This window comes from Microcaecilia unicolor, chromosome 3 (genome assembly GCF_901765095.1).
Source record: "Microcaecilia unicolor chromosome 3, aMicUni1.1, whole genome shotgun sequence".
Lineage (NCBI taxonomy): Eukaryota > Metazoa > Chordata > Amphibia > Gymnophiona > Siphonopidae > Microcaecilia > Microcaecilia unicolor.
The window spans coordinates 238776272-238804089 of NC_044033.1; the positions used below are offsets into that span (position 1 = coordinate 238776272).

Sequence of the window (27818 nt, forward strand, 5' to 3'; positions counted from 1 at the left end):
TCCGCCTGCCTGAAGTGCACTGCAGTACCCACTAAAATTGCTCCAGGGACCTGCATACTGCTGTCATGGAGCTGGGTATGACATTTGAGGCTGACAAAAAAAAATAATTAAGTTTTATTATTAGGGTGGGAGTGTTGGTGACCACTGGGGGAGTAAGGAGAGGTAATCTCAATACCTTCCGGTGGTCATATGGTCATTTCGGGCACCTTTTCACGGCTTGGTTGCAAGAAAAAATGGACCAAGTAAAGTCGGCCAAGTGCTCGTGAGGGATGTCCTTCTTTTTTCCATTTTTAGATTGTAAGCAGGGACTGTCTCTCTGTGTCAGGTGTTCAGCGCTGCATGCGTCTGGTAGCGCTATACAAATGTTAATAATAATAATAATAATAATTATCAGCCGAGGACACCCATCTCTTAATCACGCCCCAGTCCTGCCTTCGCTATGCTGCCGACACGCCCCCGTGAACTTTGGCCGGTCCCGCGATGGGAAGCAGTTGAGGACACCCAAAATTGGTTTTCAATTATGCCGATTTGGGCGACCCTGAGAGAAGGACGCCCATCTCCCAATTTGTGTCGGAAGATGGGCGCCCTTCTCTTTTGAAATTAAGCCTGAAAGTGTCTGTTTAATAGTTTAAAAAACTTTATATACTACCCTTCTTCTATGAGTCAGAATGGTTTACAATCTATAAGGAATGGAACATGAGTATATAGTCTAAATTCCAACAAGAATTAGCAAATAAATTGAAAGTGGCCCGTGACTCTATCAGACAATTCAAAATTAAGAAACTGAAATGGGATGAGAAGGATTATTCTACCAACCAAGTTTATTACTGGATGCAAAAAGAAAGATTAGTAAAAACTAAATCGGATACAGTGTTTAGTGGACCTTTGAGTGATAGTGATTCGAGTGGTGAGGAGATGGGGAGATCCAGAACAAGTGGTAATGCTCCACAAAGAGGAACATCTTTTTTAGACAACAGACGACCTTACAGTCGCGGTAGAAAGCCTTGCCAAGTGTGGTTTCAACCACAGGATCAGTACAACAACCGTCCAGGCTTGGGACGGTATTATCAAACCAGAGCCCACTCGAATCAGAGTTATCAGCAATAATAAATATATCTACATTTGAATTGACATCTAATCAAAATCAACTTTTGCATCTGGGGTTGGGTTTTGTTCCAGCGACATACTATGATCCTTTTGTTACACGGATAGGATTATATAAATTCTTTAGGAAGTTATATTTGAAAAAGTTTTTTCAGGATCATCCGATGTATCCAGACAGCTCCATTGTGAAACCTAAATCCACCTGGATGCTGTTGGAGAATCTGGATCCTTCCATTCTTGCTTTTCAAAGATGTGTTTTGTATGAATTGGAACAATTGGAACAGCAAGGTGTGATAACAATTTGAGATAAACAGAAATATCTAGAGGAAGGTTGGAAACAACTTGGGGATGAGACCACATATAAAAGATTATCATCTGACCCTACGGAGGACTTGAAGAATGAGATCAAAGAATTGATATCGGGAGCATTGGATGTTTCAATGTTAACATCAAGGGAGGCACGTTTTTTATTGAAGGACCATCCTAATACTCCGAGAATTTATTTAATCCCTAAAGTACATAAGAGTATGCAGGATCCTCCTGGCTGTCCGATTGTGGCTTTATGTAATACTGTTTTGGAACCATCAAAATTTTTAGATGTGTTCTTGAAACCGGAGGCAGTGAAGGTGTTGTCATATCTCCAGGACACAACTGATTTTTTGCGATGTTTAGATACAACGGAGGTGGCTGAGGAAGCTATCTTGGTCACAGTGGATGTAACTTCACTTTATACCATCATTCCTCAGTCAGATGCTTTGCAGATTATTGATGAAGTTTTGGAGAATCGCCCTCCCTCACAGCGCATATCCAAACAATTTTTGATGAAACTTGCTTAATTGGTCATCGGTCAAAATTATTTCTTATTTCAGAATGAGTTTTTTGAGCAAATTCAGGGAGTGGCGATGGGGGCTTCATTAGCTCCGTCCATCGCCACTCTCTATTTGGCAAAATTTGAAGATCTTTTTGTATATGGGCTGGAAGAATTCAAGCAGATTCCCTTATGGAAACGATTTCTCGACGACATATTCTTTATTTGGAATGGATCAGTTCGATCGTTACAGGATTTTATGTTGAAATTAAATTCTTATCAACGTAATCTGAAGTTCACATTTAAGTATGATCCAGCAGGTATTGAGTTTTTGGATGTGTGGGTGTACAAACGGAATGGACATTTACATACTAATTTATATCAAAAGCCTACCACCCGCAATACTTTGCTCCACTTTTCCAGTTTCCACCCTTATCATCTTAAAAGGAGTTTACTAGTAAGCCAGTTTCTGAGAGTGAGGAGAATTTGCTCAGAAGATGCTATGTTTAAGATCCAAGCATCAAATATGGCGACACGGTTTCTGAAGAGGGGATATCCTAAAGCTATTGTGAAACAGGCATATTTGAGAGCCAAATATTCTTGTCGTGATCTGCTGTTACAGTACAATATGGGACAGGAAGAGGACAAATTGGTGGTAGTTATTCCATTTTCCAACTTGAGTTCATGGATTAATAAAAGCATACATGATAACTGGAAAATGTTACAGATTCATACCTGTTTTGCTCAACATCCTATTTGTGCCTTTAAAAGGGGCAAAACTGTAGGAGAAATGTTGTCATATAAAAGATTAGATTATATCATGGAACCTGTGGATTGCATGGGACATTTTAGATGTGAAGCATGTCAATGGTGTGATCTTACCATTGAAGGTGCAGTATGGACACCTCCTGGATCTTCTTGCCCGATTGCAGCACGTTCATGTACGAATTGTAATTCCTATAATATCGTTTATGTTATTATCTGTCCCTGCTCTATGTTATACATAGGGCGATCTAGTCGTCCGGTTAAAATTAGATTGAATGAGCATAAATCATGTATCAAGAACAAGGTTTTATCGGCCCCGATGGTGCAACATTGGTTGGATAAAAATCATCAGATAGAGGAGATGAAATGGCGGATTTTAGATCATGGCCAGGTGGGCTGGGAGGGTGGTGATATTGAAGCTTTGTTAAATGACAAGGAACAGAGATGGATCTTTAAACTTCATACATTGCAGCCTCAAGGATTGAATTCGGAGGTGGATTGGTGGTCCTTAATTTGATTGGATAAAACAAGAGATACGTGGACATGTCAGATCCTGAGTTGTGTAGTCAGCTGTAGCATAGGCGCCGACTCCGTGGGTGCTGTGGGTGCTCGAGCACCCCCAATATTTTGAAACCTGCCCTCCTTGCTTTCCTGCAGCTCAGCCAGCGCTTAAAACTGATTTTACCTGAACAGCAGTGAAAGCAAAGCAGGGCAGAGCACAGCAGGCTGCCTCTCTGAGAGTCCTGCCCTCATTTCCTGTTTACACAAAGGCGGGAGGCTGAGAGAGATAAGGAGAGAAGGCAAGAGGCAGCCTGCTGTGCACTGCCCTTCAGTCAGGTAAATCAAAGCAATAGATTTTAAACTAACAGGAGGTAGAAAAAAAGTTTAATTTGTGTCGTGCTCTTATTTCATGAAAAAATGTGTCTTTGAAAGTGAGACTAAAGTGTCCTAAGGGCTCATGTTTAGGGTTATTTTTTTCTTTTCAGTTAATGGCCATGATTTGTCTTAATATTTATAATAAATTTCTCCTGCCTACACCCCTCAAACAGACTGCAAGCACTGAGTCTTTCCCGATTAAATGGTGCTCTGTTTTATCTCTGGCTGCTGTTACAAATGTTTAAAAAGGTCAAATGTCATTTGAACCTTAAACTGCTGTGACACATAACTGATGAGAAACCAAAAGGAGATTGTGCAATGGCAAGAAAAACATTTTTTGTTCTCTGTTTTAAAATTGTAATTGAAATGCTAAAGAAGAGTTTATGGTTCTTGTAGCCAGAGAATGTAGAAAAATCACTTTGCATTTTGAAAAGAAGTAGCCTGTTCAGAAGTTTGGGCAGATATTAACAAGGATCTGGGCAGAGTTAGTGTCTTTGTGCTGCACTTTTAATAGGAGTGGTATGTTAAGCCTTATTCGTTTACTATTGGAACCAGCTGCTCCTGAGCTTTGTGTAGTAGACTATACACTGTATTCTGAGCATAATTTGAAGAATGGTGGTTGCACCAGGGAACTATCCATAAATAGTAAAATATGCACAGTGTTTCCTTTGCAATACAATCTCAAATGAGAATAGGATGCAATGTAGAATAAAAAGCACTGAATTTATTGCTCCTCAAAGAGCCTCAGTGCTGCTTTATGTCTTGGAACATGGTATGTGGAGAAAGTGCCCTGCAAAATCAGACAGGGTTCTGTATAAATGTGTGGTATGGTTACTCTTCACCTGTGCCACACTGCAGTGAACACAGAATGATGGATGCATCTGGTTCTAGATTGTAAGCACTTTGAGCAGGGACTGTCTTTTTGTGTATGGTGTACAGCGCTGCGTATGCCTTGTAGCGCTATAGAAATGATAAGTAGTAGTAGTAGTAGTATGGATGGGAGGGCAGGGGAGAAAGGAGAATTACTGGATATGGATGGGGGGAGAGGGTAGGGGAGAGAGGAGAAAAACTACACATGGATGGAGAAAATAGACGCTGAATGGAAAGAGGGAAGAGAGGGGGCAGACGCTGGATGGAAAGGAAAGAGAGAGGGGGCAGATGCTGGATGGAAAGGGGGAAGAGAGGGGGCAGATGGTGGAAGGAAAGGGGAGAGAGGGGGGTAGACGCTGGATGGAAAGGGGGGAAAGTTAAAGATCGAGGAAAGAAGAAACAAGAGACTGGGCCAAAACAATTAGAAACAGTAAACGGCCAGACCACAAAGGTAGGAAAAAATGAATTTTATTTTTAGTTTAGGATAAAGTAGTGTGGTAGCTGTGTTAATAAATACAGAAAATGGAAGTAAGGTGATATCTTTACTGGACTAATTTTAATACATTTTTGACTAATGTTTGGAGACCAAACCCTCCTTTCTTATGTCAGAACAGAATACCATAACAGCAGTATACTGTCCTGACCTGAGGAAAGAGGTTTTGGCCTTTGAAAGCTAATTGAAAAATGTATTTAGTCCACTAAAATGATATCATATTTTCCATTTTTGTTTTATTTGTATTTGTTAACCTATAGTATAGTGATTGAAACATGTCAGTTTTTGAAATTTGCATCTCTTTATATTTGCACAGTACAGGGGGACTGAGGGGTGGGACTGTTCAGGGAAGAAGTCCTTGTGCAGGTTGCAGGCAGCCTATAAGTGGCGCTGCTACTGCCCAGGTAAAGACTGCAGTAGACAGAATTTTAAGATGGGGGGGGGGGGGGGGGGGGAGAGACGCACTGCCTGTAAAAAAAGAAAAAAAATTTCAGCACCCCCAATCATTTTGAAAAGTTGGCTCCTATGAGCTGTAGCTTATTTAAATGATAGTGGCTGCGGAAGACGCCACAGCCATTTTTCTCTATACGCAGGAGCAAACTTAGTGATGGTAAGATCGCAGCGCGATATAATATTATGAAGAAATGGGTATTATTTATACATATCTCAAAGGAATTTTATTCTTCGTTCCAGCATGCCTCTTCCCTGATGAAGACTTTCGAAACCTGGCCATGTTGGCGGAGGTTTGGCCTGGGAGAAAACATTGCTGCTGAAAGTTGTTTATAAGCTAAGTAGCTAAGTAGTACTAAATAGTAGTTGCTTGAGTCAATGTATATAAGTACATTTGGATATAAAATTATATAAAAAAAGGAAAAAACAGTAAAATATTTAAGATCATATACGGGTCGATCAATGAAGAACGGGGTGTCACCAATGCAATATTGGGGAATTCCCCAGATGATGGAGGTGATCAAAGAAATCTGATGATCCCCGTTCAAGATATAATATGCAGCTACATATAAATGTGGTGGTTGCTGTGATTGATATCATCGTTAAATGTAGGAAATTGAACAGTGTTTGAGATATGCTTTACAGTTTGAATTCATCTCCACACTATAAGGATAAGGTCTCTTTAATTTGATATATAGAATTCACTGCATCCTGCTTCTGTTTCACACTGCGCAATCAAATACCATCACTTCTTTCTGAAAATAACATTCTTCTAACATAGGATATTACCTTCCATGGCAGAAAATCTAAAAATCTCTCACTTTCTCCACTCCAAATGGTGGTATTTCCAGAACCAGAAGTGATCATGTCATGCAGAGCCTGTGCCAGGCTGTATACAGCATTATAAATATTATAACTATCCTCAGTTTTTAAAGAGCCACAGTGCAAGTAGTAAAATAATGTTTCCTCACTGTTGCAGGATCTTTGGATGCTCTTGGGGCACTGGTTGTTACACAGGTCATTCCACCACATATCTGTGAATGAATCGTTTGGAAATATGGCAGGATTCACCTCACGGACAAATTTGTGAAAGCTTGGAATAGTCTTCTTTGCGACAGCAAAAGCTAAGGTGTTTTTTCCATCAACATTGTATGAAGGTAAGAAAAATCCCCATTCTTCTGTGATGATCCAGACTTTTCCAGGTACTTCCCAAACGGATGTGTGTCTTATAACCTCTCTGTAGTCTTTATTAGAATACAAAATTATCACTTTAGTTGAAGATGTAATGAAGGTGTTGAAAATATCTGTATTTAGAAGCCTGAGTGAACGGGACTGACGTAAGGTTTCTATGAATTCAATGCAACCTCCACTCTGCTCAATTCCTTCTCTCAGGATCTGCACAGCCTTCATGCTGCTTTCATCATCAAATGCAATTATACCAACCCAGGTCCAGCCAAAATGATTCAATAGTTTGACTATCCCAGCACAGATGTGCAGCTCAGTGGGAACAGTCCGGTAGAAATAAGGAAACTTGGCTGTGTCGCTCATGAGAAGATTTCCTGAAGTGTAACTGATCTGCTGAAAATAAAAGATTTAACTTATGAGTACATGAGTATTGCTATACTGGGACAGACCGAAGGTCCATCAAGCCCTGCAGCCTGTTTCCAACAGTGGCCAATCCAGGTCACAAGTACCTGGCAAGACCCAAAAAAGTATATTTTATGCTGCTTATCTTAGAAATATACAACATCAAAATGTAAGGAAGAGTAAGTCAACTTGCTGTGTAATACTATATATTTTATAGGGGATGTCTCATATATATGTATCAGCACCAATATCATGCTATTAGCAAACTTCTCATTTAGTGCTGGATTTTATAATCATTGACTACCCCCATCCGCCAATAGTACATTGGTCTTGCTGCACTTATCTGTTTCAATTATATCTACGTGTTAGTGACAACTTTTCATGTGTCCATAGGGGTACTTTTCTTTTTAATTTTTCACAATGTACTATCCAATAATGTTCACCAATAATCTCTCTGTAATAATTTACCCATAAGCTTAATTCTTATCCTGGTACAGGGTCTCACTTCTACAGCAGTCTATGCAGCCATGGAGCAACACAAAATGGCGCCAGCGTTCTTTTAAAATCTAAGCGCCTCCCATCTATCAGCTGACATCACAATTAGACGTAAACATCAAAGAAAACAGTTCCATTGAAGATATGTATTAAGTCCATTGGGTTCAATCGTGTCCAAGCAAAAGATCCATTGTGTTTCTCTTTGCAGTAATAATCTTTCAATATTGCCACCCCTAGTATTAGGTGTAATATGGTCAATGACCAAGTAGTGTAGAGACTTGTTCTAGTGTTGTTTGGCTACACAATGCTGTACTAAAGGAGCCCCCATATTTTGCGCTGTCAGTCTTGATCTATGCTCTACCATTCTCACATTCAGGGATCTGATAGACTTGTCGATATAAACTTTCTGACATGGACATATTATATAATAAATTATATAAGGTGTCCGACATGTAGTTTGATGTTTTAAAAAAATGTCTGACCATTGTGACAAAAATTCACTGCTTCGATAGTCAATTCACAGGTTCTGCATCCTGTCTTGTTGCATTTAAAATGGCCAGTAATGATGTTGTTCTCTGGGGCTTCTATTATCGGAAGATCTGCTGGACTTAATATTTCGCATCCGATAATTATGTTATTATGTTATTATGTTAAGCCTAGGGTTTTGGCTGTGAGAGGCACATTCTTTTGAAATTTCCTTGTAAGTGCCTGGTCACTCATGAAAATAATTCTTATACACACACACACACACACACACACATACATATATATATATATATACAGTGGTGGAAATAAGTATTTGATCCCTTGCTGATTTTGTAAGTTTGCCCACTGACAAAGACATGAGCAGCCCATAATTGAAGGGTAGGTTATTGGTAACAGTGAGAGATAGCACATCACAAATTAAATCCGGAAAATCACATTGTGGAAAGTATATGAATTTATTTGCATTCTGCAGAGGGAAATAAGTATTTAATCCCTCTGGCAAATAAGACCTAATACTTGGTGGCAAAACCCTTGTTGGCAAGCACAGCGGTCAGACGTCTTCTGTAGTTGATGATGAGGTTTGCACACATGTCAGGAGGAATTTTGGTCCACTCCTCTTTGCAGATCATCTCTAAATCATTAAGAGTTCTGGGCTGTCGCTTGGCAACTCGCAGCTTCAGCTCCCTCCATAAGTTTTCAATGGGATTAAGGTCTGGTGACTGGCTAGGCCACTCCATGACCCTAATGTGCTTCTTCCTGAGCCACTCCTTTGTTGCCTTGGCTGTATGTTTTGGGTCATTGTCGTGCTGGAAGACCCAGCCACGACCCATTTTTAAGGCCCTGGCGGAGGGAAGGAGGTTGTCACTCAGAATTGTACGGTACATGGCCCCATCCATTCTCCCATTGATGCGGTGAAGTAGTCCTGTGCCCTTAGCAGAGAAACACCCCCAAAACATAACATTTCCACCTCCATGCTTGACAGTGGGGATGGTGTTCTTTGGGTCATAGGCAGCATTTCTCTTCCTCCAAACACGGCGAGTTGAGTTCATGCCAAAGAGCTCAATTTTTGTCTCATCTGACCACAGCACCTTCTCCCAATCACTCTCGGCATCATCCAGGTGTTCACTGGCAAACTTCAGACGGGCCGTCACATGTGCCTTCCGGAGCAGGGGGACCTTGCGGGCACTGCAGGATTGCAATCCGTTATGTCGTAATGTGTTACCAATGGTTTTCGTGGTGACAGTGGTCCCAGCTGCCTTGAGATCATTGACAAGTTCCCCCCTTGTAGTTGTAGGCTGATTTCTAACCTTCCTCATGATCAAGGATACCCCACGAGGTGAGATTTTGCGTGGAGCCCCAGATCTTTGTCGATTGACAGTCATTTTGTACTTCTTCCATTTTCTTACTATGGCACCAACAGTTGTCTCCTTCTCGCCCAGCGTCTTACTGATGGTTTTGTAGCCCATTCCAGCCTTGTGCAGGTGTATGATCTTGTCCCTGACATCCTTAGACAGCTCCTTGCTCTTGGCCATTTTGTAGAGGTTAGAGTCTGACTGATTCACTGAGTCTGTGGACAGGTGTCTTTCATACAGGTGACCATTGCCGACAGCTGTCTGTCATGCAGGTAACGAGTTGATTTGGAGCATCTACCTGGTCTGTAGGGGCCAGATCTCTTACTGGTTGGTGGGGGATCAAATACTTATTTCCCTCTGCAGAATGCAAATAAATTCATATACTTTCCACAATGTGATTTTCCGGATTTAATTTGTGATGTGCTATCTCTCACTGTTACCAATAACCTACCCTTCAATTATGGGCTGCTCATGTCTTTGTCAGTGGGCAAACTTACAAAATCAGCAAGGGATCAAATACTTATTTCAACCACTGTATATATATTTCTGTGCATTAACAGTCCTTTTTGTCATCTAAAGTGGATGATGATTCTTTGAAAAATTCTGAGTAGTGGGTTGTATTGGGGTTTATATATTTTCTTTACTTCAGTGCTGTAAGTGATTACTTTTTGTTTTCTGGTTAGGAAAGTTGCTAATAGTTCTTCTCTCCTTGATGTGGACTTGAATCAACAATATGCATGCTATATTTTGGTATATTTATATATGTATTTTCCTGATTTTTCTTAAACTGTTCCTTTATAATGGATGTAAATTGCAATAAAAAAATTAAAATGGTAAATTCCTTAACAGGATGCTTCATGTACATTCCACCTGCACTCGTAAATTTATAGAAGTTTTCTGCTAAGTGGAAAGCTTGTAAATGTAAGATAACGTATGCATGGACGGAGCTCAGGCAGGATATGAGCATGTCTCTAACTTAAACACATAACTTATACTTTGGTTTGTTTCTTTCAGGAAAATTTAATAGTTATAATGAAACTGCTGCACACCGCCCCCCCCCCCCCCCCACACACACACAAACACCCACTAGTTTGGTTATTATACAATAAATCATTACTTGCGAGTAATTTCCATCTCAAACTACTTATTGTACTGAGGGTTAATCATTTTATACTTATGTGTTCAAATAATACATCATACATATTAAACACATTGGCCTTAAAGTTTGAACCAGAGGCCATGGAGGCTAAAGTTATAAGAAATACCAGGAGGGAGACATAGAGGGGCATAATCGAAAGGGACGCCCAAGTTTTTCTGAGGACGTTCTCGCAGGACGTCCCCTTGAAGGGGAGGGGAAACCCGTATTATCGAAACAAGATGGACGTCCATCTTTTGTTTCGATAATACGGTCAGGGACGCCCAAATCTGGAAATTTAGGTCGACCCTAGAAATGGTCGTCCTTAGACTTGATCGTTTCTGATTTTCGGCGATAATGGAAACCAAGGACGCCCATCTCAGAAACAACCAAATCCAAGCCCTTTGGTTGTGGGAGGAGCCAGCATTCATAGTGCACTGGTTCCCCTGACATGCCAGGACACCAACCGGGCACCCTAGGGGGCACTATAGTGGACTTCACAAATTGCTCCCAGGTGCATAGCTCCCTTACCTTGTGTGCTGAGCCCCCCACCCCCCCCCCAAACCTACTGCCCACAACTGTACATCACTACCATAGCCCTTATGGGTGAAGGGGGCACCTAGATGTAGGTACAGTGGATTTCTGGTGAGTTTTGGAGGGCTCACATTTACCACCACGAGTGTAACAGGTAGGGGGGGATGGGCCTGGGTCCGCCTGCCTGAAGTGCACTGCACTCACTAAAACTGCTCCAGGGACCTGCATACTGCTGCGATGGACCTGAGTATGACATTTGAGGTGAATTGATTTGCTCTTTTCTGACCACTGACAGGTCAGTTGTGACCTATGAACTGCATAGCTAAAAGCTCATACTTAAGAACTGCATTTCTCTGTATTTTTGCTGAGAGCTGGAAGGTCGTGCTAACCCAGCATTCATCACCCCTCCCCTGGCAGAACTGGTGCCACTGATTCTAATTCACCAAGAACATAATAATGAATATATTGTTTGAAAGTGAAGATATATCACAAAGATCAACATGTGTAACTGTATAATCTTTAAAATATCCAGAAATGTCTTATAATGTCTTTTGCTTTAACACTATCATGTATTTCACCACCATGTAACACAAAACCCTCTGTAAAACCAAATGTATATTCTCTTCTTCTATTTCCAATATCCATGATGAATTGTAAGCCCCATTGAGCCTGCAAAGAGGTGGGATAATGTGGGATACAAATGCAATAAATAAATAAATAAATAAATAAATAAATAAATAAATAAATAAATAAGAGTGTTGAGGGTTAGATAATCTAATATAATAATTTGCTCCTTCAACGTTCGAATGTGTCTCACTGGGATCGTAACCATCTCCTGATGTCACGAACGCAGTAAGAAACATTAGAACGTTGCAGGAGCCCGCCCCTGCCGCCACGCCCCCCCGAGGTCGCTGACGCTCACCCCTCCACCCCCCCAAGGTCCCCACCGCTCCCCCCTTCCACACCCCACCCCGAGGTTGCCGCAGCCACTGCTCCCCCCTACGAGGTCGCAGCCGCTTCCCCCTCTCTGTCCGCCCAGTCACTTTCCCTCCAGGCCCACCCACCAGACCTGTCAAGTCTCCAGCGACACAGGCAGCAACAGCTCCGATTTCTGACCGCTGCAGACGCTACAAAAACACCATCAGCTGTTTTTACAAAGCAGGCATGGCACCGCAGGCAGCCATCAGGATTGGCTTTTACCTTTGTAGCCCCTCCTCTCACCTCTTACATCACTGCCTCTGGAGGACGACCCTGGAGGAGCGCAGCGACGTGAGAGGAGGGGCTGCAGAGCCAACAGCCAATCCTGATGGCTGCCTGCGGTGCCATGCCTGCTTTGTAAAAACAGCTGATGGTGTTTTTGTATCGGACGCTGCTGCTGAAGCAGCAGTGGCCAGAAATCGGAGCTGGTGCGCCTGTGTCACTGGAGACTTGGCAGGTCTGTTGGGTGGGTGGCTGGGCGGATGGAGAGGGGGGAGGGGGAGCACTGGCTGCGGCAACATCTGGGGGGGATTAGAGGGGAGCAGTGATGGCAGGGGCGAGGACAGAGGGGAATCGGTGGGTGGCTGGAGGGGGGGCAGGGGAGAAAGGAGAATCCCTGGGGGGCTACGGAGGGGGGCAGGGGAGAGAGGAGAATCGCTGGACAGGGGGGGGCAGGGGACAGAGGAGAATCCCTGGGTGGCTAGAGAGGAGAATCGCTGGACAGGGGGGCAGGGGACAGAGGAGAATCCCTGAGTGGCTACAGAGGGGGGCAGGGGAGAAAGGAGAATCGCTGGACAGAGGGGGCAGGGGACAGAGGAGAATCGCTGAGTGGCTGGAGGGGGGCAGGGGACAGAGGAGACAGTCTCACTCTCTCTTTCACACACACACACACACGCACATTCACTCTCTCTCACACACACACACAGTCACTGTCAAACACACTATGTCAAACATACACACTCCAAGCAAAACCTTGCTAGCGCCCGTTTCATTTGTCAGAAACGGGCCTTTTTTACTAGTACTCTGATAAAGACCTGGGTACTAGGAGATTCCTATAACGGGATGGCATCTAAAATCCTTTGTAAAAGGAACCTTGGACTTATTTTAAGATGATGAGTTTTATAAACATTCAGATAGTATGTACCATTTTATGTAAACAATGATGTAACACAAAAATTAGCTGAAGTCGCAAACTGTATGGTTTGGGAGGGGGATTCATGCTCAGTCCAGTGTATATAAAGCCACTGTTGTACTGTATTGGTCAGAAGGGTGAGATGATCAACAGAGCGTAAGCCTTTGCCGCTATTTGTAATTACCTAATTGTCTAATTGCTATTGCTTGATTTCATTGCTGGTCCACTGTATCTTGGGAGGGAAAGTAAGGAGATAGAAATCCTATTGCCTCACCTATCCAAACCATTATATTTCTTATGGAGAGATCAGAGGGAAGAATATCACAGCCTTCTCTGGGACTGGGTAGTTATCAGGGGAGGACCATATTATGGCCTTCCCTAAGACTTCACTATAAACAGAGGCTGGCATAGAGGCTGGCAAAAAATATTTTTTAAGAATTTTTTGAGGGTGGGAGGGGGTTAGTGACCACTGAGGGAGTAAGGAGAGGTCATCCCCGATTCCCTCTGGTGGTCATCTGGTCAGTTCAGGCACCTTTTTGTGGCTTGGTCATAACAAAAAAGGACCAAGTAAAGCTCATCCAAGTGCTCGTCAGGGATGCCCTTCTTTTTTCGATTATGGGTCGAGGACGCCCATGTGTTAGGCACACCCAAGTCCTGCCTTCGCTATGCCTCTGACATGCCCCCGGGAACTTTGGTCGTCCCTGTGACGAAAAGCAGCTGGGGACACCCAAAATCGGCTTTTGATTATGCCGATTTGGGCGACCCTGTGAGAAGGACGCCTATTTGAGTTGAAAGATGGGCTTCCTTCCTTTTAAAAAATATGCCTTTTTGGGTGTCTCAGCCCACTGTTCTGGTAACTAAATATTTGACACATTATTTACTTCCATGTAGTTCATTTTACAAGCTTTTGTCTGAGTCATCATTTAAATTCTACAGCTTTTCAAATTTAAGGGTGAAAGGTTAATAATTTGGTTTCATTCTACTAAAGGTTGAAGTTCTTTAAGGAAGGCCTCACCTGTGGGTAGTGGTATATCCTGGACAAGCTGGAAAACTGGCTTGAATGCTCAGGTGGAAGACTTTCAATAATAGCAAACAGTAGCCCAGATGTTTTGCAGCTGTAGTTTGGGATCCCCATGTCCATTCCTGAAAATATATTAATGCCAGCTCTATACATTAAGAATAAGTTGTCATAAGGGTTCTCAATGTGGAACCCCAGTGTGAGGTTGGGTAAGAGCTCTGAGCTGTTGTTAATCTCCTCCATCGCAGACACAAAGGCCAGGAAGTTGTAATAGTTCAATGGTACAGGACTTTAAGGACAATAAATATCATCAAAATATGACATTAGCATCAAACTATGATACAGAAGCGTAGTAGCTTAGGATTAGGATAAAGAAGCATTGTTTCTTAAAAACTTTACATGTTTGTCTGATAACAAAGTCCAAAACATGCTTTCTCCAGGTTTAGCAGAAATTAACAGCATTTCTTTCCTCTCTCTCCTCCTCCCATATTTGTTCTATTCTTCAGCCATGCCCTCAGGCCACAGCAGATACATGCACATCCTACCAACATGCACAAACCCATAATTACTGGACCTTAGCACCACTGTTTCTCTGCTCATCCATATACATCTGAACCAACAATATAAACTCCTCTCCCAAGATTATACAGGAGCCAAAGGAGGTTGGGTGAGGAACTGGTATCAGGGGAGACAGTATGGATGGAAGTACAGGTAGAAACTCCCAATCCCCAGCAACAAAAATAAGGCCAGATCCATACAGGAACAGCTTGAAATGTTAGTGGAAGTTCACATCAGCCACAGGTGAAGAGTCCCAGAGTGCATGGAGAAAGAAAAGAGAGGAAGGGGAGAAGGAGGAGTGGAGGGAAAAGAGAGGAAGGAGAGAAGGAGGAGTAAAAGGAAAAGAGAGGAAGCAGTTAAGAACAAGGAGGAAGAGGAGGTGAAGTGGGATAACACCACTAAGCATCAATGAATTTGAGTATTTTAATGTTTCATAGAAAAGATTATTACCCGGTTCATTTTTATGGGTAACTCTAGTTGATTTTTGTGCAAAATGGAAGACAACTCAAGAAACCCATCAGTTTACTACATCAATGCCTTAAAACTCTGTTTACATAAATATCTTTCCTAAATCTTACTGCACAGATTGCGTGTTTTTAGGTTTCATTGGACGTTCAGGCAAACACTTCACTGGTTAAGTGCTGTCAATTGATGGATGTAATCTGTGCAATAGAGGGTTGCACTGAGCTTCAGCACAAAATGCTTTATTGCAAGTGCAGAACGTTACTCTTGATACAGTAAACTAATGACAAGCAAACTACTGATGAACTAGAAAATGTGCAATGATAGAAAAACAGCACAAATTACGTTTTGCTTCATCGGCTGCATTTGTTTCCCTTCCCGTCAGATGTCACAACTTTTCCAGTTAGCAGAAGAGAAAGAGGGAACCACAAAATGCTGTGCTGATATGGGGGGAGTGAAAGGTCAGGGGTGCTGTGGCTACTAGGTTGCTCAGGATCAGATATCAACCTTGGGTGGGGTGGCTACCAAAGCTGAAGTAAAGTTTCTGCACTAAAGGAGAATTAGGATGGAGGTAATTCATACGAAAGTGAGCAAAATGGTGGATAGTCTGCAGAATAAGTCACACACACAGAGGGGCTGAAGGAGCTAAAGACATACTCGACAAAAGAAGAAAAGCAAGATACAATGTAAGTTTTCAAATACTTATGTGCTTTGAAGAAGGTACAAACAAGTAGTATTCTCAAAAGAACGAAAAGCTGAATATTAACAGGATGTCAAAGGAATTAAGAAGGGGACAACCTTAAAAAAAAGATTTGAATTTGTTCTTTCATGAAGAGTATGGTAGATATCTAAAGTAATTCAATACAAAACAGTGTCAGAATGCAAAGGTGCTTTCAAAAAATGTGGGGAGGTCATTTTTCACAATACTTTTACCTATCTGAAATGTTTCACTGTGTTCATTGGAAGAAGTGGGCAAGGAAAAGTATATTATTACCTGCCCAAAAGGAAGGAGGTTTTGAGCGAGACCACATCACATCTAGTTGTGTATTTTTTTTCACAACGATTTTATGAGAAAATTATTCACAGATAAAGAGAAGAAAATCTTAGCAGGTTCTTTTTCCCCAGGACATCTTTCAAAGAGAAAATACTCAGACGTAATGTGAGAGAATTAGTCAAATGTCATCAGAATATATTTGCAGCTCATGCCAGTGACCCACCAAATATAAAACCCTCAAGCTTGTTTCATATAGGAACTAAGCCAGGATGCTACTTACAAGCTTTGTCCATCAAATGGGGGAACAGTTGTGAAGGATGGATGATTATATGGGTTAAAGGTCTCTACAGTTACAAGTCCCCCGATAATGATGTCCCCATCCCTACGGTAACCTGGTCGTAGCTCTGTTGATAGGTAGTTTCCAAGTGTGCACTGACACTCAGCCGTCTTCCACAGGTTGTCACAGATCATCAATAGAAGCAGAATCAGATGAGCTTCCACCTTTAATGATGTGAACCAGCTTCTACTGTGATAATGTTTGCTCTTCCTGCTCCAAAGGTTAGAGCTCAGCATGGCATGGGAAGCTGTATGGTTCCTGATGGTGCAATCTAATTTGAATGATGAGCAGAAAACATTAAGTATTAAAATGTAGTAAAGTAAACCTGTGCATTTATACAGAAGGAGGCTGAAGAAAAACAGCAAAATTGTAATGTTTATGGTGAGGTGACCACTCTATTTCTAGCTGAGCTCCAGTGCCTGTGAGAACACCGTTTGGTCTCTGTTGGGTCCTGCTGCTCAGAGGTTCATCCTTAAGGGATATCTGCTCTTGACATCTGCATTTACCATAAAATATAAGTTGTTTCTTTTAAATATAAGTAGCCTAGTGGTTAGTGCAGTGGACTTTGATCCTAGGGAACTGAGTTAGATTCCCACTGCAGCTCCTTGTGACTCTGTGCAAGTCACTTAACCCTCCATTTCCCCTGGTACAAAATAAGTACCTGAATATATGTAAACCTCTTTGGATGTAATTGCAAAAACCTCAGAAAGGTGGTATATCAAGTCCCCTTTCCCTTCCCTTCCCTTCCCTTATGGATCTTCTGACTTTATTAACAGAGACAAATAGTAATTTGATTGGAATGCTTGTTTGGACCAGAGTACAACACAACATTGTAATACAATTGATGATACAGAAAAAGATGAAATAGCTCATCCACTCTGAACAGTTATTGTGTCTATACTGCTTTGGATACATCTGAGATTCCAGTTAGAGTGAGATTTTTTTTTTGTTGCATTTGGACCCTGCGCTTTCCCACTCATGGCAGATTGATACAAAGTATCTCCCCAGGACAGTCTATTGTGTCCCTTCCTTGGTAATCCAGCACCTTGAGAAACAGAGCACATCTGATCCCTTTTACTAGCATCCTGCACCCTATCCTTCTCATCTTTAACCACAAAGGCTTTGTAATAATTTAAATAAATCTGCTTGATACAGATTTATTCCGCTGGCCTAAGGTAAACCATAAAGCCAGTGAGGCCCCCATACTATCAATAGATTCAGTCCTACTACTTGTATAGATAATGGCCTTGACTTTATAGATTATGTTAAACATCAGTGTCTTTTTTTTTTCCAAAAATTGTATTAGGGTTTTCAGATAACAAAAATAGTAATAAAAACAGTAAAATAGAACAATAAAGATAGGACATATTGATAATAGCTGGAGAAGTGATACAGAACAATATTGGTACTAGCATTGAGAGTTGTTGAGAAATACTAACCAATTAAGTGAACATAGTCTGTTAAAGGAGACCATGTCAATGTCTTTTTGTTGTAGGATCCTGTAAAGCTTGCTGAGGCTGTTTCCAATTTGTGGCATGATAAAACTGACTGCCAGCAGAAATGTTCATTGAGCATTGATGCGTTTTTCCAGTTCGTTAAAATCATAAATTGTCCAATAGTAATTAAAATATCAAATAAAGCTTGTTGTTGTTCTGTTAGATGTATTTCATTAATGAGGCACTAAGCTTGACATTGATGTGAAATATAGAACATATGATTTCCCAATTTTTTCCCAAAACACCTTAATTTGTTTACAATCATAAATCATATGAACAAGTGTACCTACTTGTGCTTGGTAATGCCAACAAAGCTTGGAGATTGCAAGCTTAGCTATGTGAAGTTTATGTGGAGTCCATGTGACCCTATGGTAGAGGAAAAACATTGATTGCATAATGTTGGCAGAAGATAAAGGTCTGATCAAGGATCTCCACATGCGTGAATGTGTGGGTTGTGATAGGACTTGGTCAGCATCTGCTTCCCATACATCTTTAAGTGAATGACTGTTTTTGTAATGATGGGTGAGTAAAATTTTGTAAATGGAAGAAGCAACATGCCCATTTTTAATCAAGGATGTAGCAGTCTGATAGAGGGTTCATGGAGAGCGGTGGTTCTAAGTATGTTTGAGGATTTAACACAGTGTATAAGTTGCATCCATTGAAAGAAATGTGCTCTCTTGATACCCTGTCCTCACTTGGCTTCCAGGGCTCTGTCCTTTCCTGGTTCTCTTCCTACCTCTCCCTCCGCACCTTTAGTGTTCACTCTGGTGGATTCTCTTCTACTTCTATCCCTCTGCCTGTCGGCGTACCTCAGGGTTCTGTTCTTGGTCCCCTCCTCTTTTCTATCTACACTTCTTCCCTTGGTTGATTAATCTCATCCCATGGCTTTTTCCTACCATCTCTATGCTGATGACTCCCAAATCTACCTTTCTACCCCTGATATCTCACCTTGCATCCAAACCAAAGTTTCAGCGTGCTTGTCTGACATTGCTGTCTGGATGTCTCAATGCCACCTGAAATTAAATATGACCAAAACCGAGCTTCTCATTTTCCCCCCCAAACCTACCTCCCCGCTCCCCCCGTTTTCTATTTCTGTTGATGGCTCTCTCATTCTCCCTGTCTCCTCAGCTCGAAACCTTGGGGTCATCTTTGACTCTTCTCTCTCCTTCTCTGCTCATATCCAGCAGATTGCCAAGACCTGTCGTTTCTTTCTTTACAACATCCGTAAAATCCGCCCCTTTCTTTCCGAGCACTGTACCAAAACCCTCATCCACACCCTTGTCACCTCTCGTTTAGACTACTGCAATCTGCTTCTTGCTGGCCTCCCACTTAGTCACCTCTCCCCCCTCCAGTCAGTTCAAAACTCTGCTGCCCGTCTCGTCTTCCGCCAGGGTCGCTTTACTCATACTACCCCTCTCCTCAAGACCCTTCACTGGCTCCCTATCCGTTTTCGCATCCTGTTCAAACTTCTTCTACTAACCTATAAATGTACTCACTCTGCTGCTCCCCAGTATCTCTCCACACTCGTCCTTCCCTACACCCCTTCCCGTGCACTCCGCTCCATGGATAAATCCTTCTTATCTGTTCCCTTCTCCACTATTGCCAACTCCAGACTTCGCGCCTTCTGTCTCGCTGCACCCTACGCCTGGAATAAACTTCCTGAGCCCCTACGTCTTGCCCCATACTTGGCCACCTTTAAATCTAGACTGAAAGCCCACCTCTTTAACATTGTTTTTGACTTGTAACCACTTGTAACCACTCGCCTCCACCTACCCTCCTCTCCTCCTTCCCGTTCACATTAATTGATTTGATTTGCTTACTTTATTTATTTATTTATTTATTTTGTCTATTAGATTGTAAGCTCTTTGAGCAGGGACTGTCTTTCTTCTATGTTTGTGCAGCGCTGCGTACGCCTTGTAGCGCTATAGAAATGCTAAATAGTAGTAGTAGTAGTAGGGATGTGCTTGTTTATATGAAGTTCTTGAAATGTTAATAAAGTGTTCCTCACTTTTGTACAGAGGTCCTCAATAGTCCAGATTCCGCAAGTAAACCAAGATTTCCATATGAATGTTTTTTGGTTGATGCGGAATCTGGGATTGTTCCAAATAGGTAAATGTAGGGTGGAAGGAATTGGGGATACTAATGTTTTGTCTAGGTTAATTAGACAAGTTTTAGTATTATGAAAAATAGGGTTGTCTACTTCAGATGAGGTATGCATCGTGTAAATAGTTAGATGTAATGGTATTGGTGAAACTATGAGTTGTTCCAACTGGAGCCAGATTGGTAAATAATCTTCTTCAGTAATAAACCAATAGCAACCTTGCTGTGTAATGAAAGCTTTGTGATATAATAAGAAGTCAGGAAACATTAGCCCAAATTTGTCTTTTGGAGCCTTAAGTTATTTTTTAATGATATTCTAGGCATTTTGGATTTCCAAAGAAAATAAACCAGAAGTTTTTCTATCTGTTTATAAAATGAAGTTTGAAATAACATTGGGATCATGCTCAAAATGAAGTTTATTTTTGGGGAAATCATCATTTTGATGGTCTCAATTGTGCCCCACCAGGAGATGTGAAGGGGGTGCCATTTTACTAAAAGTTCTTTAAGAAATTTAAGTATATTTTCACCATTATGTTTGACGGTATCTTGTGCTGTGTAGTGAAGGTCGATGCCGGGATATCTGATTTTTTTGAGGACCAGATAAGATTGAAGGGCTGGATTTAACTAGGAACTGCATGAATATTAAGTGGGAGTACTTCAGTTTTGGTTTGATTAATTTTGTAACCCGATATTGCAGAGAAGGAGTGTATCAGAGAGAATAGAGAGGGTAACGAAGTCTGAGGATTGGAAATATACAATAGTATATAGATATTCAAAAATTAGGAAAGAAAAAAGAGGTTCTGTTGATGGGAGATTTCAATCTGCCGGATGTAGATTGGAAGGTTCAGTCTGCCAAATCGGAAAGAAGTAGAGAGATCGTGGATGCTTTCCAAAGTGCTCTGCTCAGACAGATGGTGACGGAACCCACGAGGGTGGGAGCGGTGCTGGATCTGGTGCTCACAAATGGGGATAGTGTGTCAAATGTGCGAGTGTGTGCACATCTGGGAAACAGTGACCATCAAATGGTTTGGTTTGATATAACAGCTGAAGTGGAGGGTGGCCACTCTAAACTCAAAGTCCTGGATTTCAAACGTGCTGACTTTAGTAAAATGGGGGAATACCTGAGGAAGGAGATGATGGGCTGGGAGGACGAACATGAAGTGGAAGGGCAGTGGTCCAGGCTGAAAGAAGTAATAAATAGGGCCACAGACCTTTATGTAAGGAGAGTAAATAAAAGCAAGAGGAAAAGGAAACCGATATGGTTCTCCAAGCAAGTGGCTGAGAAAATAAAGGCTAAAGAGTTGGCATTCCAGAAATATAGAAAACCTCAAGAAGAGGAACACGGGGAGGAATACCGGATGAAACTGAAAGAAGCCAAGAGAGAGGTACGTCTGGCGAAGGCGCAAGCGGAAGAACAAATGGCTAGAAATGTAAGGAGGGGAGACAAAAATTTCTTCAGGTATATTAGTGAAAGAAGAAGGACAAAAAAGGGAATTGTGAGACTAAAAGATACAGCGAACCGCTATGTAGATAATGATGAAGAAAAAGCCAATTTACTAAATAGATACTTTTGTTCGGTTTTCACTGAAGAAAATCGTGGAGAAGGACCGCGAGGGACTGGCAAAAGTACACCTGAGAATGGAATGGATATAGCACCGTTCACGGAAGAGAGTGTGTATCAACAACTTGGAAAGCTAAAGGTGGACAAAGCCATGGGACCGGACGGGATCCACCCCAGAATATTGAGGGAGCTCAGAGAGGTCCTGGCGGGTCCTCTTAAAGATTTGTTTAATAAATCCTTGGAGACTGGAGAGGTTCCGAGGGACTGGAGAACGGCGGAGGTGGTACCTCTTCACAAAAGTGGTGATAGGGAAGAAGCTGGAAACTACAGGCCGGTAAGCCTCACTTCGGTTATTGGAAAAGTAATGGAAGCCATGCTGAAGGAAAGGATAATGAATTTCCTAGAAGCCAACAAGCTGCAAGATCCGAGACAACATGGTTTTACCAGAGGGAAATCGTGCCAAATGAATCTCATTGAATTCTTTGATTGGGTAACTGGAGAATTGAATCATCGACGTGCTATAGACGTAATCTACTTAGATTTTAGCAAAGCTTTTGACACGGTTCCTCACAGGAGGCTCTTAAATAAACTAGATGGGCTGAAGATAGGTCCCGAAGTGGTGAACTGGATTAGGAACTGGTTGACGGACAGACGACAGAGGGTGGTGGTAAATGGAGTTCGCTCGGAGGAGGGAAAGGTGAGTAGCGGAGTGCCTCAGGGATCGGTGCTGGGGCCGATTCTGTTCAATATATTTGTGAGTGACATTGCCGAAGGGTTAGAAGGTAAAGTTTGCCTATTTGCAGATGATACTAAGATTTGCAACAGAGTGGACGCCCGGGAGGGAGTGGAAAGCATGAAAAGGGATCTGAGGAAGCTAGAAGAATGGTCTGAGGTTTGGCAATTAAAATTCAATGCGAAGAAATGCAAAGTGATGCATTTAGGGAGTAGAAACCCACGAGAGACGTATGTGTTAGGCGGGGAGAGTCTGATAGGTACTGAGGGGGAGAGGGATCTTGGGGTGATAGTATCCGAGGATCTGAAGGCGACGAAACAGTGTGACAGGGCGGTGGCCGTAGCGATAAGGTTGCTAGGCTGTATAGAGAGAGGTGTGATCAGCAGAAGAAAGGAAGTGTTGATGCCCCTGTACAAGTCATTGGTGAGGCCCCACCTGGAGTATTGTGTTCAGTTTTGCAGGCCGTACCTTGCGAAGGATGTTAAAAAAATGGAAGCGGTGCAAAGAAAAGCTACGAGAATGGTATGGGATTTGCGTTCCAAGACGTATGACCAAAGACTTGCTGACCTGAACATGTATACCCTGGAGGAAAGGAGGAACAGGGGTGATATGATACAGACATTCAAATACTTGAAAGGTATTAATCCGCAAAAAAATCTTTTCCGGAGATGGGAAGGCGGTAGAACGAGAGGACATGAAATGAGATTGAAGGGGGGCAGACTCAAAAAAGATGTCAGGAAGTATTTTTTCACGGAGAGGGTGGTGGATGCTTGGAATGCCCTCCCGCGGGAGGTGGTGGAGATGAAAACGGTAACTGAATTCAAACATGCGTGGGATATGCATAAAGGAATCCTGTGCAGCAGGAATGGATCCTCAGAAGCTTAGCTGAAATTGGGTGGCGGAGCAGGTGGGGGGAAGAGGGGTTGGTGGTTGGGAGGCTAGGATAGGGGAGGGCAGACTTATACGGTCTGTACCAGAGCCGGTGATGGGAAACGGGACTGGTGGTTGGGAGGCGGGGAAATACTGCTGGGCAGACTTATACGGTCTGTGCCCTGAAAAAGACAGGTACAAATTCAAGATATGAGTTTATCTTGGGCAGACTAGATGGACCATGCAGGTCTTTTTCTGCCGTCATCTACTATGTTACTATGTTACTATGTAAAGCTCTGATATTTCATAATTTTTTGTAGCAGATTTATGTTTATTCTTTTTTAACCAATTTGTTTTAGTTTGCATTGTTGTTTTATCTTTAGTATCACAATGTTAGTGATATTTTAGTGCCTTTTTCATATTTTTGTTTTTTTTACTTTTTTCCTATTGTTTGCTCTGCACTCCCTCCCCCTTTTTGTCATACATTTTTTATTTTAATTTTTTTTGCATTTTTATGATATTACGTCATTTTATCATGTTCCTCTATATGATGTGTACACATAAGTTGACCATGATTATTATATACCAGGACTTTCATGCCTATCTTTTTAAATATATACACTTCTATCAATATGTATTTTCTTTAGTTAATCAGTTCTGAGAGAAGAGGTCATTTCTGTGGTAAGTGAACACAATTTTTCTTTGTGCAAGGTTCCACGTTAGGAGTCATGGACCAAGAAAGGGATCTAGGTGTCGTTGTTGATGATATGTTGAAACCTTCTACTCAGTGTACTGCTGCGGATAAGAAAGCAAATAGAACGTTAGGTATTATTTGGAAAGGAATGAAAAACAAAAATGAGGCTGTTATAATACCTTTGTAGCGCTCCATGGTGCGACCGCGCCTCGAATATTGTGTTCAATTCTGGTCGTCGCATCTCAAAAAAGATGGATAGTGGAATTAGAAAAGGTACAGAGAAGGGCAATGAAAATGATAGAGGGTATGGGACGACTTCCCTATGAGGAAAGGCTAAAGTGGCTAGGGCTCTTCAGCTTGGAGAAGAGACGGCAGAGGGGACATATGATACAGGTCTATAAAATAACGAGTGGAGTTGAACAGGCAGACATGAATTGTTTGTTTACTGTTTCCAAAAATACTAGGACTAGGGGGCATGCGATGAAGCTACAAAGTAGTAAATTTAATACGAATCAGAGAAAATATTTCTTCACTCAATGTGTAATTAAACTCTGGAATTTGTTGCCAGAGAATGTGGTAAAGGCAGTTAGCTTAGTGGGGTTTAAAAAGGGTCTGGATGGCTTCCTAAAGACCATTATTAAATTGTTGAAGCCATGCACTGTAAGAACAGTGTATTGTCCAATTATAGAAGTCCAAGGTTCAGTTCCAGACCATTTGCAGACTATTTCCCTGAATTCAGGAAATGTATTTGACAAGTTTCACATATAGCGAATGCTACATACCTGTAGAAGGTATTCTCCGAGGACAGCAGGCTGATTGTTCTCACTGATGGGTGACGTCCACGGCAGCCCCTCCAATCGGAATCTTCACTAGCAAAGGCCTTTGCTAGCCCTCGTGCGCCCATGCGCACCGCGCATGCGCAACCGTCTTCCCGCCCAAACCGGCTCGTGTTCGTCAGTCCCGTATATAGTAAGACAAAGACAAGGGAAGACACAACTCCAAAGGGGAGGTGGGCGGGTATGTGAGAACAGTCAGCCTGCTGTCCTCGGAGAATACCTTCTACAGGTATGTAGCATTCGCTTTCTCCGAGGACAAGCAGGCTGCTTGTTCTCACTGATGGGGTATCCCTAGCCCCCAGGCTCACTCAAAACAACAAACATGGTCAATTGGGCCTTGCAACAGCGAGGACATAACTGAGATTGACTTAACAACTTATCCAACTAACTGAGAGTGTAGCCTGGAACAGAATAAACATGGGCCTAGGGGGGTGGAGCTGCACGTAGTAATGAGATGTGAATGTGTGGACAGATGACCACGTCGCAGCCTTACAAATCTCTTCAATAGTGGCTGACTTCAAGTGGGCCACAGACGCTGCCATGGCTCTAATATTATGAGCCGTGACATGACCCTCAAGAGCCAGCCCAGCCTGGGCGTAAGTGAAGGAAATGCAATCTGCTAGCCAATTGGAAATGGTGCGTTTCCACCATAAGTGGACCCTGCAGCTGCTCATTACCCTGCCTAATGATTCGTAGCTCCTGCAGTACCTGGTTCTGGCCATCTACCAGGTGCTGCAGGAGGCGCAGAACTGCCGCTGGGCCAAGGGCTGGAAGTGGCTCAGGGGATCCAGTTGATGGCCCAGGGGATGGAGGTGGCCCAGGCGATGGAGCTGCCTCAGGGAATGGAGGTGGCCCAGGCGATGGAGCTGCCTCAGGGGATGGAGATGGCCGAGGGGAGGGAGATGGCTCAGACGGAGCTGCAGGTGGGGAGGGGTCATATAGGGCACATATGAGGAATATATCGGTGGAGCAGCATGATCTTTCTGTAGTTGACGCGTATAAATGTTCCTCATATTTTCTCGTACCTGGATGTCCAGAACAGCATGTACTGTACTTGCGGTACACCTATGTACATTGTACATTCTTTTACACACTTTCTGATTTGGTCGTTTGCACCTGCGATAATCGAATGTGTTAGGGCGCCCAATTTAGTCACGCTTATGCGCTCCTCATTTGGTCGTTTTGCTACAGGGATAATCGATTATCGAAAAACGCTCATACTACTTTTCGATTATACATGCCTGATTTTGGACGTTTTCGTAAGGACATCCTAATGCGTACTTGGACGACCTTTCGATTATGCCCCTCCACATGTTCCAGTAAGAGCTGGTCTATTGTTAGCTTTTCCAGTAAATACTAATCAACTCATTACCATAGCCAATCAGTGTTAACTATTACATTAGCATATATTCAATAAATTGGATTATTGTCAGAATGACCTGTTATGTTAATAAGCGTATATAAGTGATTGTACTTCCTATTTCTTTGGAGTGAGACAGTCACAGCCAGCACCTTTGTGCAAGCAGGGCTGCACTCCCATGAGAAACCAATCAATTGGCAAGTAATCCTATTGCTTTCTCATAAATACTCCCATAAGCAATTCATTTTACATATACTTGGAGAATAATAAATAAAAGTATTTGATTGGATATATATTCTTTGGAGTCTCAGATATAGCAGTACTTCTGTATAGCAATGTTCTGTACTCCCAGTGAGATACCACTGATCTGCTAATTGTACAAATACTTGATAAGGTATCTAATAAAGAGCAAACTGATGTAGCCTTGGGTGATTTATTTCTTCCTAGGTATTGGTGGGTGGAGCACCATGTTGGGAGGGATAAATACACCCAGAAAAATACACTAGCTAAGCTGGAAGTCAATGGTGCCTTTCTGATTCAATACTACAGACTTAAACATATCCCCCGTGGTCAGCAATTCCAAGATGACTAGGATTTTGTTCATAAATGGAATAAGATTCTAAATAGTTGCTCTTTTGGATTTAATACCCCTCATCATCGACAAAATAAAAAGGCTTTATTGAATGAAAAGGCAACATTAGATGATGAAATTAGAAAGCATAAAACTTCTTTGTGGGGAGATTTTTGATGACTATTATCCTTACACTTTGGCATCTATTGAAAATTTTAAGGAGTGCCCAAAGAAACAAATGACAAAGAAATTTTTGCATTATAAGCGTGATTATAACTTGAACCATGTGTATCACTGGATGTTTTCTCTAGAAACCGTTAAATCTTCTGGAGCTTAAAAAAGTTGTTTTGTTCTGCATCATCTTTGGTGTCGCCTTTGCTGTGTTTGCCTGCTAGTCTGTGATTTTTGACATCACCTCACAGGTCTGAATGTGGGATTTTTGACAAAGAATGAGTGGGGTGGAGGAGTAGCCTAGTGGTTAGTGCAGTAGATTTCAATCCTGCTGAACTGAGTTTGATTCACACTGTAGCTCCTTGTGACTCTGGGCAACTCACTTAACCCTCCATTGCCCTAGGTACAAATAATTACCTGTATATATTATGTAAACCAGTTTGAATGTAGTTCCAAAATACCACAGAAAGGCAATATATCAATTCCATTTCCCTTTCAGTTTTTGAATCTGGTAAGCCTGAATACAGTGCCGGGCAAAATAGTGGAAACTATTATAAAGAATAAAATTATGGAACATGTAGACAAACATGGTTTAATGGGACAGAGTCAGCATTGATTTAGCCAAGGGAAGTCATGCCTCACCATTTCTTTGAAGGTGTGAATAACCATGTGGTTAAATGTCAGCCAGTTGATGTAGTGTATCTAGATTTTCAGTAAGCTTTTGACAAAGTTTCCTATGAGAGATTCCTGAGGAAATTAAAAAGGTCATGGGATAGGAGGTGATGTCCTTTTGTGGATTAGGAATTGTTTATTGGAGAGAAGAAAGAGGGTAGGGATAAATGTCCATTTTTCTCAATGGAGAAGGGTAAATAGTGGAGTACCATAGGGATCTGTACTGGGATTGGTGCTATTTAATATATTTATAAATGATCCAGGAAATCGGAACGAGTGAGGTGATTAAATTTACAGATGACACAAAACTATTCAAAGTT

At 42.0% G+C, this 27818-nt stretch overlaps 1 protein-coding gene across 1 annotated transcript in view; it reads right to left on the bottom strand.

The window, feature by feature from the left end:
* The window catches only part of LOC115464474 (vomeronasal type-2 receptor 26-like), a gene marked incomplete at its 3' end in the record, with an annotated part of 80014 nt that overhangs the window by 16086 nt on the left and 36110 nt on the right, over positions 1-27818 (bottom strand). Inside the window, exons 4-5 of the mRNA XM_030194850.1 lie at positions 16378-16705; positions 14081-14372 (exon numbers count right to left, since the gene is read on the bottom strand). Of these exons, the coding sequence (XP_030050710.1) occupies positions 14081-14372; positions 16378-16705 (620 nt within the window). The remainder of the gene's footprint in view (positions 1-14080; positions 14373-16377; positions 16706-27818) is intronic.